At 37.8% G+C, this 12,831-nt stretch overlaps 1 protein-coding gene across 2 annotated transcripts in view; it reads left to right on the forward strand.

The window, feature by feature from the left end:
- AP3D1 (adaptor related protein complex 3 subunit delta 1) overlaps nucleotides 1–12,831 on the forward strand; it is a 45,840-nt gene that overhangs the window by 14,045 nt on the left and 18,964 nt on the right. For both annotated transcript variants that reach the window (XM_075038156.1, XM_075038157.1), the window contains exons 2-12: nucleotides 402–497; nucleotides 1,208–1,288; nucleotides 2,049–2,129; nucleotides 4,102–4,209; nucleotides 4,571–4,700; nucleotides 6,080–6,219; nucleotides 6,492–6,565; nucleotides 8,447–8,496; nucleotides 10,152–10,201; nucleotides 10,624–10,672; nucleotides 11,482–11,627. In XM_075038156.1, coding sequence (XP_074894257.1) covers nucleotides 402–497; nucleotides 1,208–1,288; nucleotides 2,049–2,129; nucleotides 4,102–4,209; nucleotides 4,571–4,700; nucleotides 6,080–6,219; nucleotides 6,492–6,565; nucleotides 8,447–8,496; nucleotides 10,152–10,201; nucleotides 10,624–10,672; nucleotides 11,482–11,627 — 1,005 coding nt within the window. The remainder of the gene's footprint in view (nucleotides 1–401; nucleotides 498–1,207; nucleotides 1,289–2,048; nucleotides 2,130–4,101; nucleotides 4,210–4,570; nucleotides 4,701–6,079; nucleotides 6,220–6,491; nucleotides 6,566–8,446; nucleotides 8,497–10,151; nucleotides 10,202–10,623; nucleotides 10,673–11,481; nucleotides 11,628–12,831) is intronic.

The following is a 12,831-nucleotide window of genomic DNA, read 5'->3' on the forward strand; positions in this document are numbered from 1 at the left end:
GGTGATCTCTTGATTTCCTGTTGAGGTAAGTGACTAATGTATGTTCTAGGAACACTGGAACTCAGGTTTTGTTCGGACCACTAGGTACATGATCTCCATTGACCAACTTTTTTTCACAGATCTTTGAAACTAGAGCTCTGGACTGAACAGTGTAATTGCAAAGGAGAGGGCAGAAAAGGGAAACCACTGAAGAAACACCTCGATGTACTTTCGGTTTTGTAATAGAATTGTGATGTTTCTTGTTAATGGGTAGTTTCATCAGAATTAAGTGCTTACCTAAATTGCGTGTGTCTGTGAGATTTGGTGCTTGCAAATGATGACTTCTGCTGCTTCTCCCCACTAACATGCTGGAAATTTACAAAACTGGTAAATGAGTACAAATTCTTGTTTGTTTTCCTCAGGCAAAATACATCTCCCAGTGCATTGATGAGATCAAGCAGGAGCTAAAGCAGGATAACATTGCAGTGAAAGCAAATGCAGTCTGCAAACTTACATATGTGAGTGCCTTGCTGGGATACGATGTAATCGTATTTTTTTCTTTCTTGCTGACTAGGAGCTAGTCTTTGGTCTGAATGCCTGCTTTTCTTAGACTTCAGTTTCTTAGACTGTTGTAAGTGCAAGGCTGCAGGTGAAAATGTTCCCACATGTGTCTGACATCAGAGGCTGGATATTCCTGTTCTGTTCATTATGCTGGCACTAGTATTGGTACAATTTTATTGGGAAAGGTCAGGAAGCTAATCTGATTTCAAACTAATCCAATTTTTAAAAGTTGTTTTCAACTGGATTGTTTCTTAGCACAGTTGCATGAGCACTTGAAACTGGTGTTTGTTTCTTTTTGTGCAGTCCTTTGTCAAGAAGAGGAGGAGGGAAATACTGCTAAAGAATTATTTTTGTGGTCTTGTTCTGTTTTTTATTTAAAAAAAAAAAAAAAAGCAGGAAAAAAACCCTTCACAGGGATCCTTATATAACTGCATATGTATTACCTGGAATTAATACAAACTATTTAAAACTTGCTTCTGATGGAACCGTGAGAGTTCTTTCACTTACTGTGAGTGGCATAGAATGTAACATTACTCATAAACTTGAGATGTCTTATAGTATTTTTATTGGACTCTTGTTACATCTTCAAATTTGTGAGGTATCTTGACCTATTTTCTTGAGTCTCTTATTTCAGAAGTTAATGTTGTCTTGGCTTCTCTGCTCACAGTTACAGATGCTGGGCTACGACATCAGTTGGGCTGCTTTCAATATTATTGAAGTCATGAGTGCATCAAAGTTTACATTCAAAGTGAGTTCTCTGTGTAACTGCAAATGTACTAGCCAAGCTGTTTCATTACTGTATCTAATGAATGCATTGGTACATCATCTTTTGGTTTGCTTTCTTCAATACAGAAAGGAAGTAGATTGTATTGTTTTCTAGTATATGGATAATACTTGGCCTGCTAGTATAGGCTTTTTCTACCAGATAGCTGTCAGATATCTTTTTTGAAAAAACAGGGTATTTTTTTTATGTGAAGACCACCTAGGATTCCTAATAGCAGGCGTATTTTATTTTGTAATAGCTTTATAATTTTTCTTCAAAGGTTTTGTTCACGGTCTGTGTTGCAGACCTTTTTCACCAAACAGAGTAGAATGTTATTCTGTAGGGAATAGTTTCCAAATTGGGCTTTAGTACCTGAAAGTCAGGAGTCCACACAGACAAAATAAATGTAATATTCTCCATTTCTCCTACTGACAATCCTACCTTATTTCTACATCTTCATGGTCATTGAACCTGTATGCTCTAACAAAGTAGAGAAGGTGAAGCTAGTTTTATTATCCTTAAGGTAGATTTATTATCACTAGAGATGTTACTTGTCTGAGATTATTCTTTCCTAATACAAACCCCCTTTTCTAGAGAACCCTGTCACGCCTCTTTTGTTATGCAAACCTCCTGCCTAATTGTTCATCTTTTCAATATTGCTTATGAGGCTACCAGTTGTTGTTCATCTAAATGTTGCCTAAACTTACTTTTAAAATTTTTTTTCGTTCTCCTTGCCTTTTTACAGAGAATTGGTTACCTAGCTGCCTCTCAGTGCTTTCATGAAGGAACTGATGTAATTATGTTGACTACTAATCAGATCCGAAAGGTAAACTTTTGTACTTTAGTTTTTAATTTTTTCTTGCACTGTCTTCCTACTTGTATTTTCAAACCTGTACACAGTATTTCTCTTTTAGGAATACAAAGGTGTTTTAAGTAGAATTCTATTTACTTGATTTACAGTCTACTCTCATTCCACAAGCTGAAGGATTAGTGAAATACTTAAAAGCTGTCCATAGGCTTCCCTCATGCTGTCTCATACCAGCTCTCTGTGTTTATTCATCACAGTGAATGGTGACAACAATAACCTTTGTTAATATCACTAGCCTCTTAGGCAGTCCTTATAAGAATGTAATGGGTAAGAAAAATGTCACCACTCCTGAGGTGAAGTGACCAGTCACCTGGCTCCACAAAGTTTCTGTTTGTGAGGGCCTGTTTTCTTCTGGTAATAACAGGCTTTTGACTTGTTTGGTATAATTGTGTGTAAAAATGATGAAGAGTGTACGTAAAGTTGTCTTCTGTATTAGTGTACCAAAGTGTGCTGTATTCATTTTCATGGGGCTTTATCACTTGGATTTTTTCAGAGTTATTGGGTTGCAGGGTTATTTTCCTATTCTTCAGCTTACAGATATATTTTTAAAGCTCTTAAGTTCAATTTTTTTAAAGTATCACTGCTTTAAAACTTGACTGATCCAGTACAAGATGTGCCTACATTTTTACCATCTGAGTAGCTAAAATGTCTTTTACTTGCTTAAAAAAGATCAGTGGGATGTTATCCAGTATCTTTCCTAAAGACCTAGTGCTTTTCCCTTTATCTTTTAAACTGTTCTGCTCTGACAAGTGCATATTTTTAATGATGTCCATCCATTTTCTTTATTATGGAGATCTTGTTATACTGACTTCCAGTCACTTACTAAGCTATTATTTTCTTTTTGTGCCTGAGTTTTTACTTAAAGGCATAAATAAAGGTGCTTTTTCATGTTTCATTGATCTAGTAACTTTGTATTTTAAGGGTTTATCATCAAAATACATTAAAACTGGAATGAATTGCAAAGTTTTGTTGCTCCTTAAGAAGTACATTTCATTATTCTTAAAGTAGAATCTAATTTCCTAACACCTGCAAAAGGTTTTAAAATGAGATGCAAGTGGCACAGAACCCTGAAGGCCTGGCTATGTTTAGCTCTCCTAAAGCAGCCTCCCTGTACACGTGAATCTGGACAGTTAATTCTGGTAGTTCATGTGGGAATGCTCTGTGCAGTTCACTTCGTATTTTTGTTTCCAAATAACTGCAGTTAAGGGGTGATCCTGTGATGCTCTGTATTCAATGAGGTTTGGTTTTATAATCTATACTTGAACATACTCAGATATGGATATTAATATTGTTAAGAGTCTGAAGCTCAGAAATACTTGAAAGACTATGTAGGATACTGACTACAAATAAGTCCAAAGAAACGTGACCAATAAAATGTATTCTACACCCTAGCTTGTGTTACATCTTTATGGACCAAAAGTTATGGTGCTGCCAGCAGCTTGGAAGGAAAGTAATCTCATTTCTCTATTAGAGAGATTAAGCTAGGACACTTAGCTTAAGTGTCGCTTAACAGCGCTCGACAAGAGTGCCTGGTCCCAGTGAAGTTGATGACAGTTGGGCTTTGACTTAGCAGTGTTAGCATTTAATACCAGTTTTTAAGGATTTTTAAACTTATTTGTGATCATGTCATGAGTTTTGGAAAATTTTTTGCTGTTCCTAAAATACCCCCAAGGTACAATATTCTAATTGGTTTTATGTTGCAGCCATCCATCTTTTGTTTAATTATGATTCCTCATGCCCAGTATTAAACCCCAGGTTAGCTGTACTTTAGCAGGTGTTGGAGGACATTCCTGTTAATAGTTGATATAAATACTCCCATGAAGTAGAAGCTCTGCTTCATGTGTGTTGAGTGAATAAAACTGGTCTGAGAAAATTGTTTCTCAACATCCTGTGTGATCTTAAATTTTTGAGCCTGTTTTTCCTTTTTTAGGATCTGAGTAGCCCTAACCAATATGATACTGGAGTTGCACTGACTGGCTTGTCCTGTTTTGTTACTCCAGATCTTGCCAGGGACTTGGCAAATGACATCATGACACTGGTGAGTTGATAAGATTGAAATAACTTTTTCCTGTAATTAAAGAATGTTAAATTGTTCAAATCTGGTAGATATCTGTTAAATTTAGAACTGTTATATGTGTATAACTGACACTTTGTTCTTGTGGGGTTTTTGGGGAGCCTCTAGAGACCTTGGTTAGCTCAAGAGGATTACCTTGAATATTTCTGTTAGTTTTGGTGATAAATGACAGTATTTTGCTCTCCTCTCAAAGCTGAGTTTTTAAGAAGTAGTTGAGTCTCCCAGAAAGAAATTTTGAGACAGTAGTGTGGATATAAGGACCTTGAGAATAAACTCTGGAAACACAAATTTGCTAAGAGCCTGATTGCAATTGTTTCATTAACAGATGTCTCATACTAAGCCTTATATCAGGAAGAAGGCAGTGTTAATCATGTACAAAGTTTTTTTGAAATACCCAGAGTCCCTCCGTCCCGCATTTCCTCGCCTTAAAGAGAAACTTGAAGATCCAGATCCCGGTGAGTGGATTTTAGTGAAGTACTTCTGCTCCAAAACATCTAGGTATACATGCATTTAGAGCTTGTGGAGAGAAGATTTAATGAAAAAATGCTGTAATCATCTTTTGGGTACTGATTTGCCTGTTTAATAGGTAGATGAGCATATGAGAGTTTTGACAGATGTTGCCATATTAAAAGTACATTCTTTAAAATGTCCAATTCTTACTTCAAACCCAAAGCTATTGAAACTACATCAATGGATTAAACCTTAATGGGACAAAGCTACTTAATGCTTCCTGGTTTGTTGCTTGCTTAACTTGGCTACTGAACATGTTTCAGTTGATTTCAGGGTTTGGGTTTTTGTTGTTGTTTCCTGTGTTCTCTTACAAAGCTGCGGCTATTGGCTTCCAATGGATGTACTTAAAATAATTTCACATTGCTTAGTATTTTTTTTCTTTTCTATTTTTTAAATTTAAACTTTGAGTCTCGACTGCTGTTTGGACCCTTCGGTACTGTGGCAGTACAATTCAGCTGTAGCACAGGAAATTTGCAATTGCTCTGTATCATATTCACACTTCTACTCAGTCTTCCCGGAAGGTGCTGGTCTTCCCTCACTGCACCAAAACGCCGTACACTTGTTTCAAGAATTCTGTGTGCAGTACAGTTCGGTGATCTCCAGTTGATTTGCATGTCTGTTTAGAGGGAGAAATTTAATTGCATGTACTGGACTAATTTGATGTGGGCATGTAAGATGCATCTTCCAGGGACAATGTTTTTAAGGAAAGCAAAATACACACACCCCCCTCACCTGCAAACAAAGGAAGAAAATGCCTATAACGCTTTATGGAGAAACAGACTGCTCTCTACTAGAATACCCAGACTATCTAGATTAAAAGATTCCAAACTGGTAACGATCAAGGTAGAGGCTGAGCAATTAGAAGGGAATGAACTTTGTCCAGTCAGATTGTTTAAGGATTCATTATTTTTGTGTTGTATTTAAACATGTCTAAAAAAATACATTTTAAAGAAGCAAGAGTGGAAACTTTATGGTAGGTAGGATTATTATTATGTTGTCTGTGTCCCACAAACAAGCTATCCACAGTAAAGGGGGAAGGAGGCTAGCAGTGTTCTGTTCTTTCTAATACTGGACCCAAAGCAGATACCCAGCTTGCTGATATATTAGAAAAATAGCCAAAATTAAATAAAATAATTTCTCAGTTTGTTTTTGCTTTCTTGTATTTAGTTCACTACCTCATGGTTGGTAATGAGGCTGAACCATTCCTCTTGAACACACAAGTCTGAATCTTCAGCTGTTTTTGTTCTGGGGGTTCTGCACCAGAAACTTCAATTACAATTAAGGTGTTGATGAGATTTCTGCTTTTCCCACTTCTTTTTCCCAGGTGTGCAGTCTGCTGCAGTAAATGTTATTTGTGAGCTGGCTCGACGCAATCCCAAAAACTACCTTTCCCTTGCTCCACTCTTTTTCAAGTTGATGACATCGTCAACCAATAATTGGGTTCTCATTAAAATTATAAAACTGGCAAGTATTCTGGATCTATGTTTACAGCATTTGGGTTCTCATTAGATTACCTTGAGTGCAAAAATAGATTTCTTGCTTGGAAGTATAGTCACCATTGAATTCAAATAAAAAGAAACCAGGAATATCTTCTAGTGTTTGTGAACATAACCAAAGAGAAAAATATTTTAATATAGTTTGGTTTAAATATAATGATCTACAATTTAAATCATGTTTTTATAGTGTTTAAAAGCAGCTATTAAATCACTTTCTTGTCTGCACTTCTTTTTTAATAGTTTGGTGCTCTTACTCCATTAGAACCTAGGCTGGGAAAGAAACTGATTGAGCCTCTGACCAACCTCATCCATAGGTATGTATGACAAATGTTACTTTGTCCATTCAGGGTTGGTGAAGTGGCTCTTAAGTCAGTAGCTAGGCCTGTGGGTGCATTTCTGAACTTTTTCTTAAGTCTCAATATATTTGCTTCAAGTATCAAAAGATAATTACATCAGGACTATTTCTGAAAAACCTGAGTGAGATAAAATACCTTAAAGGAGAGTCTTTAGCTGTCTGAATGTCAACATGAATTTCTCCAAAGCATGCATGAAAATTGGAGCAATTTGCTTTCCTTTCACTTCATTTTAAGACAGAGATGTCTGTGGAGAATACATAAAAACTGTAGCTTAAAAGAGTCTCAGCTGTGTATTTGCCTCTTCTGTTCACCTACACACATTTGGTTCTTGATTTTTTTGGAAGTGCCTTACCCACCAAAGCAGCATGACAAGGAGTATATTAAATTTCTTTCTCATGCCTTTGTCAGGCCAGACATGTTTTGGAAGAGGTTCCTTTCATATATGTCCTAAATATAGATTAGATAGATTTGAAGATATTTCCTTGTCCCATGTTAAAGCTGGTTTGTTGTGTTGTTTTGGTTCTAATTCAGAACTGAAATCAGAAAGTAGATGTCTTGGAGGGAATACATGTATTTTCCCAGTTAGGAAAAGAAAGTGTTATCTGATGCATGAGTTGTTAAATTAAAAGGTCTGTTTCTGTTCATGTGGCAGAGCAAGAAGATAGATGGGAATGAGCACATTTTAAACAGATACCTGTGTAGCCATGAGAGCAGCTCTAGCCAAACAATTTCTGTTTGTCCTCCTAATATACCTTTAAGGCTGGTTCAGAGCAGACCAGCCAGCAGCCTTGCATGCAAATACCCGAAGAGGGTTTTTGCAGCAGTGACAAATAGATACAAATTCACCAGAAACAGTACTTCGCCAGAAAAAGCAGGAAGATGGATAGTATGTCTTCAATCCTGCTGCTACCTCCTCTCCCCAATTCCCACATTAGTCATTTTGTTATTTGTGAGGACTTAATCCTGTTCGGTTTGATCTCCAATCAGTCATTTTGGTGCTCATATCACTTACGCATAAGACAAACCACCCTGCCATCCACCACGAAGTGGTGCATAGGGAGCAAAAATGATTGTCTTGGTTCTGAGAGTACTAGAGTCACGTATATGGTGTGCTGAGTGACCTTCACGGTATCGCTTCTGACTGCTGCCTCCAGAGTTGTTTGCTCATTACCTTTGCAGACCTTGCTTATGGAGTCTGTTCCTTTGTTACTTGTGAGGTTTGCTGTGTTTCCCTCTTGTGTAGATCAGGATTTGTAAGTACCTTTGAAATCCTCAGAATTGCACTGTATGTATGTTCAACTGGCAAAAGTTGTCTTGAATTTAAGATTTGGGGGAAATCGGACTTGAAAATGGGTTGCTTGCTTAGTGATGAGCAAGTGGGTACCTGCACGCTGGAAGAGTCTGCTGTCTGTGCATGACTCATTCTCTTTGGAGAGAGAGACTTGAGGTTCTCCATCTGCCTGCCTTATCGTGAATTTTTGACCTTGGGCAGAGGATTTAATTTGATCCTTGGACAAGATTGCTTCAGTGTTCTGTAACTGGAACTGAGGGTTTGAGTAACTGCTTCCTTCCTTATTCCTTGTGTTACAGTGCTGTTACTTGCTGCTTCTCCAAGGAGATTTTGTTGTTGTTGTTGTTGTTGTTAAACATTCAGTAGCCCTTCTTCCCCCCAACAGTTTTTAAGTGAGAATCATTTCATCTAGTTTGAAGGTATATGGAACAGAATACTGGCAATTTCTTGTGTAATTAAAGGTGTTAACTAGCTCCAAGATATTGCTGACAACTCTTCAAAATGTGCCAGTTTTATTCCGTATTTAAAATACTTGATTTCTGTTTCAGCACCTCAGCCATGTCTCTCTTATATGAATGTGTGAACACAGTAATAGCAGGTGAGAACTGAAATTTGTAACCTAGAAAAATACATGATGAACTTTGTCATCAATTAACACCATCTGTAAACCTTTTTTTAACTTAATGTATTTTATAACTGAAATAAGTCACCTGGCAAACTTTGATTTGTGTTATTGTGTAACTGTAACTTAAATCCTTTGTTGTCAGTTGATAAGGCTAAGTTACTACAGCTATGTCGTATTTGCTAAAGGCTGAAATTAAGTATGAACAATTAGTGATTATACGCAAGCTCCTAAATGTTGCTAGAACCATGAAATATACCAGCTGCAATAGAATTTTAAAAAGACTGATGCCTCATGGAAACTTTGACAAAGTTTTCTTATGTGATGAAGGAGCAGACATTTTTTAATTCTACAATTTCACAGCTTAAAAACTCAGTCTAATTCCTTAAAGGAGGTATTTGGAATCATTGATTTGTAGTTTCACTTTCTGGGGAAGGGATGTGAACTGCGTAACAGGGATGGAGAGAGAAACAAAGCCAAAAATGGGTAACACAGTATTCCAGCTCAGACTTGGTGCTTTTGCAATCATGTGGAAGTAGAGGGTTATTGACATCCACAGTTTGGCCATAAGTCTGTCTCTTGTGGGTGTTTTGGATAATGGTGCAGGAACTTGCTGTACTGGGGCAGTTCAAAGAGGAAGGGGTGGTCTGTCACTCACATTGTATTCGTTTGTTCCTTCAGGGAAATGTGAAATGACATTATGATGGGGAAAAAAATAACATGGATGTTAACTCCATTGTGGATGAGAGTGTGCTTCACTGAGATACAGTAGGATAGTTCTGTGGGTCAAAGGGTAATTCACACACACAGGACAACTCAGGGACTGTAATGTAAAATCCAGATTCAGAAAGAGATGTGAAGCTGTGTGCCTGCGTTAGAGCAGTACCTTGCACCTGCCAGTTCTTTGTGTGACCCAAAATGATAGCATCCAACACGCCTTCTCTGAAATGTAGCTCTGCAGGATTATGGAGAGCAAAATGCCGCTATACTTACTGGTCACTAAAGTCAGCGTGTGTAACTTGCTCAGTAAGATTTAGTGTTGGCATGGATGTGCTATATGACAGCAGCAGTTAACAAGGTAACACCACCTCTTCTGCTGTGGGGTTGCATGCTGTCAGATCTGTACAAATGTCCAATAGAATCAACAATGGGACCTAATTTGTGCCTCGAGGCTCTTGCTGGCTTGATTAAAGCTTCAATGTAATTACATTAAACTCTAGGATCTGTTGCTGTGTCTCGTTACATTAGGGAAGTGCACACTTAAAAATTCAGCTATACAGTAGCTGATGACATATTTACAGTCTTGACGGCTACATGAGATCAGTAAACCTTAATGAGAGCAAAGCATAATGAAAAGCAGCTTTGACCTGGCTGTTCCAGCAGTTCCTACCTTTACACTTTTTTTTTTCCTGCCTTGCTATTAGTGCTCTTAATGTATATGAAACTATAGTTTGTGTCACAACCTTCTCTCCTCTCCCCAGGCCCCCCAAAAGTCCAAGCAAACAGACAAACAAAATAAACTGGCATCTTCCCTCGTGAGCTGAGCTAGCTGTTGACCTTTAGGTGTTGTGTTGTTGCATTCATTCAGAACACAGAAATACTAACTGAAATTTGTGCTTGTGTAATTGCAGTTTTGATCTCTCTGTCCTCTGGGATGCCTAATCACAGCGCTAGCATCCAGGTACAACACTGGGTTTTGGTGGGGGTTATTTGATCTGCTCCACTGTGTAATACTAAGTGCCATGGAGAAACTGGATTGTGTTCCTCTGCCAAAAGTTAAAGCAATAGCTCCCTGAAGCACACTCACTCAGGTGGAATCCTACAGACTGAAGCATTTCCTATATAAATTCTCTTATTTCCTTTGCTCTAAAATGCAGACTCTTCTCATTTAGAGTTTTCCTAACTCTCTTATGCAGCTGCTATCAATACAATCATACAGAGGTTCTTTTTGTTTTGAAATCTGTTAATGCTACAAGACCTTCTTACCTAGAGACCCTGGGTCTTGGTCATAATGCTTCCTTGTGTATTGAGTAAACTTTATGAAGAGTTAAGTTAATTAAGACTTTTAGGGCTTGCAATAAGCATGACGTGTCTTTTTTCCAGCTTTGTGTTCAGAAGTTAAGAATATTGATAGAAGATTCTGACCAGAACTGTAAGTATGTTGCTTGTCTTCATGGAAGCTTTTAGCAACCAACCACTGGGGAGAAATTGCAGCAGTCTTAGAGCAATGAGCTGTTTTTCCAAACAGCTTGTTCAGTATTGTGGTGCCTGGTACGTTGTAAACAATTGCTGGGATTTTTAATGCAGAAATAATGTTTGATAGCAAGCACTTCTTTATAATGATCTTTTTTAAAACAAATGAGATTAATTATTACTGCTCTTTGTGATCTCGTAAATCTAAACCAGTTCTCTTTCATGCTCTGGGTTTTCCCTTTTTATAAACTTGCTGCTTGGAAAGTAGTGAGGGATGTTCAACAGTGTAAGCGTAATATTAAAATGCAAGAATGCTTACTTATTTTAGTAACTACAAAGAATACTGAGAAATCCTTTTTTGTGCAAACCTTTTTCCTGCCATCTGAATTTTTCTCATTGAGAATGGGGCTCCTACTTAATACACCAATCTTCAGTGCTTTTAAACCTGCATTCATCCGAGGATGCCTGTTCTCAAAACCCATAGTTTCTATATATTAAATACATGTTTTTGAACCAATGATAAAATTTGAGGTGCAAGAAGACTGTGATGAAGATTATATATGTAAGTCCGTGCCTATATATGGGATTACAAAATTAATGGCTGTAATCTGTGATGCACTGTTTCTCAAAAATGCTTTTCCTTGTCACAGATATTTATTCAAGTGTATTAAAGTTGCTTTCAGTAGAAGCACTTGGTATTAAGATTTCATGTTCAACACAAAACAGTGTTTCTATATTTGGAAAGAAGTTTCATTTTGTTTTTCACAGTGAAATACCTGGGACTGTTAGCTATGTCCAAAATCCTGAAAACGCATCCTAAATCAGTTCAATCTCACAAGGATCTCATTCTCCAGTGTTTGGATGACAAAGATGAGTCTATCCGACTCAGAGCTTTAGATCTCCTGTATGGCATGGTATGTTCCTACGTGTATTTCCTTTCCTCTCCAGGCCCTGTGACCCTTTAGGAGGCTGATGTTTAAGAAAAACATGCAACTTTCTCTTCTCTCCCCAGTAGTCTTGTGATAATAACTCCCATATCTTTTCTGGCACTTGGACAAATAAAACATCTGGCGCAGCATGAAAGGGCTTTAAAAACTTTGATTCAGACTGGAAAGAGTTTCTGAGTTCAGGCGCTGTGGAAGTTACCCAGAAGGCTGTTTTTCTAATGCCTAAGCCTTAGCTGCTCCTTCTGTCCTTTGTCTAGGTACGAAGGGGACCACAGGCATACTGGGATAGGTCTGTGCTGTTCTAGGTTGCAGCCCATGTTGTAGCACACCGTGCTCAGGTTGACCTAAGTTATGCAGGCTGGGAAACAGTCTGGAGCACTCTGAAACCACAGGAGAATGCAGCTTTAAGCTGCTTTATTGTCGAATTTGTCTGTCGCTGTAAACTTTGTTACGCCTTTTAATGACATGTACAGAATCTCATTCTGTTTGTTCTCCTGTGTGCCACCAGTCCTGTGCGTGCATTCTGCAGCTGTGCAGGGCAGTTTATAAAATGTGCATAGGCTACAGGGGCAATCTTGTAGTGACAACATTTGATCTCCGAAAGGACTGTGGTTATGATTTATATAGTAAAGTGCCTTTCTTTCAAGAGTCTGTGCTGCCCCTTCCCGCATGCAGAAAGGGATTGTGATAGATATGTCTCGTAGCTTCCTATTTTAGAGGAGAAAGTGAAAAGTAAGAAGGGGCACCTTTTGTCTGGTACTCCTCGTGAGGTGAGAATAACTTCAATAACCTTTGATCAGGACAGTGGTTTTAATGTTGTTGCAAAGAGAATTGGAGTTCGTTCTTAGTTCCTGTAGGCTAAATTCTGCTTGTTATGTCTTTAGTAAAAAGATAACCTAGGAAAAAGAGTGTATGATTTTGCTCAACCCTGCCTGTGAGGAAGAGTGCTATATAATGAATGATTGTAGAAATACTATTACGTACGTTTTTGTTAGTGATGTCTTTAACATGTACCTATTGAGACATCATAGCTGGAAGCAGCGAGTCACAACAACTGGTGATATTTACTGAATATTTTGGTCACTTTAGACAAATAAGTTTCCAGAGCAAGTTAATACAGCTATGTTTTGAAATGCTAGAATTCCATTGGATATTAATAACTCTTAAATTT

This window comes from Buteo buteo, chromosome 10, assembly GCF_964188355.1.
Source record: "Buteo buteo chromosome 10, bButBut1.hap1.1, whole genome shotgun sequence".
Lineage (NCBI taxonomy): Eukaryota > Metazoa > Chordata > Aves > Accipitriformes > Accipitridae > Buteo > Buteo buteo.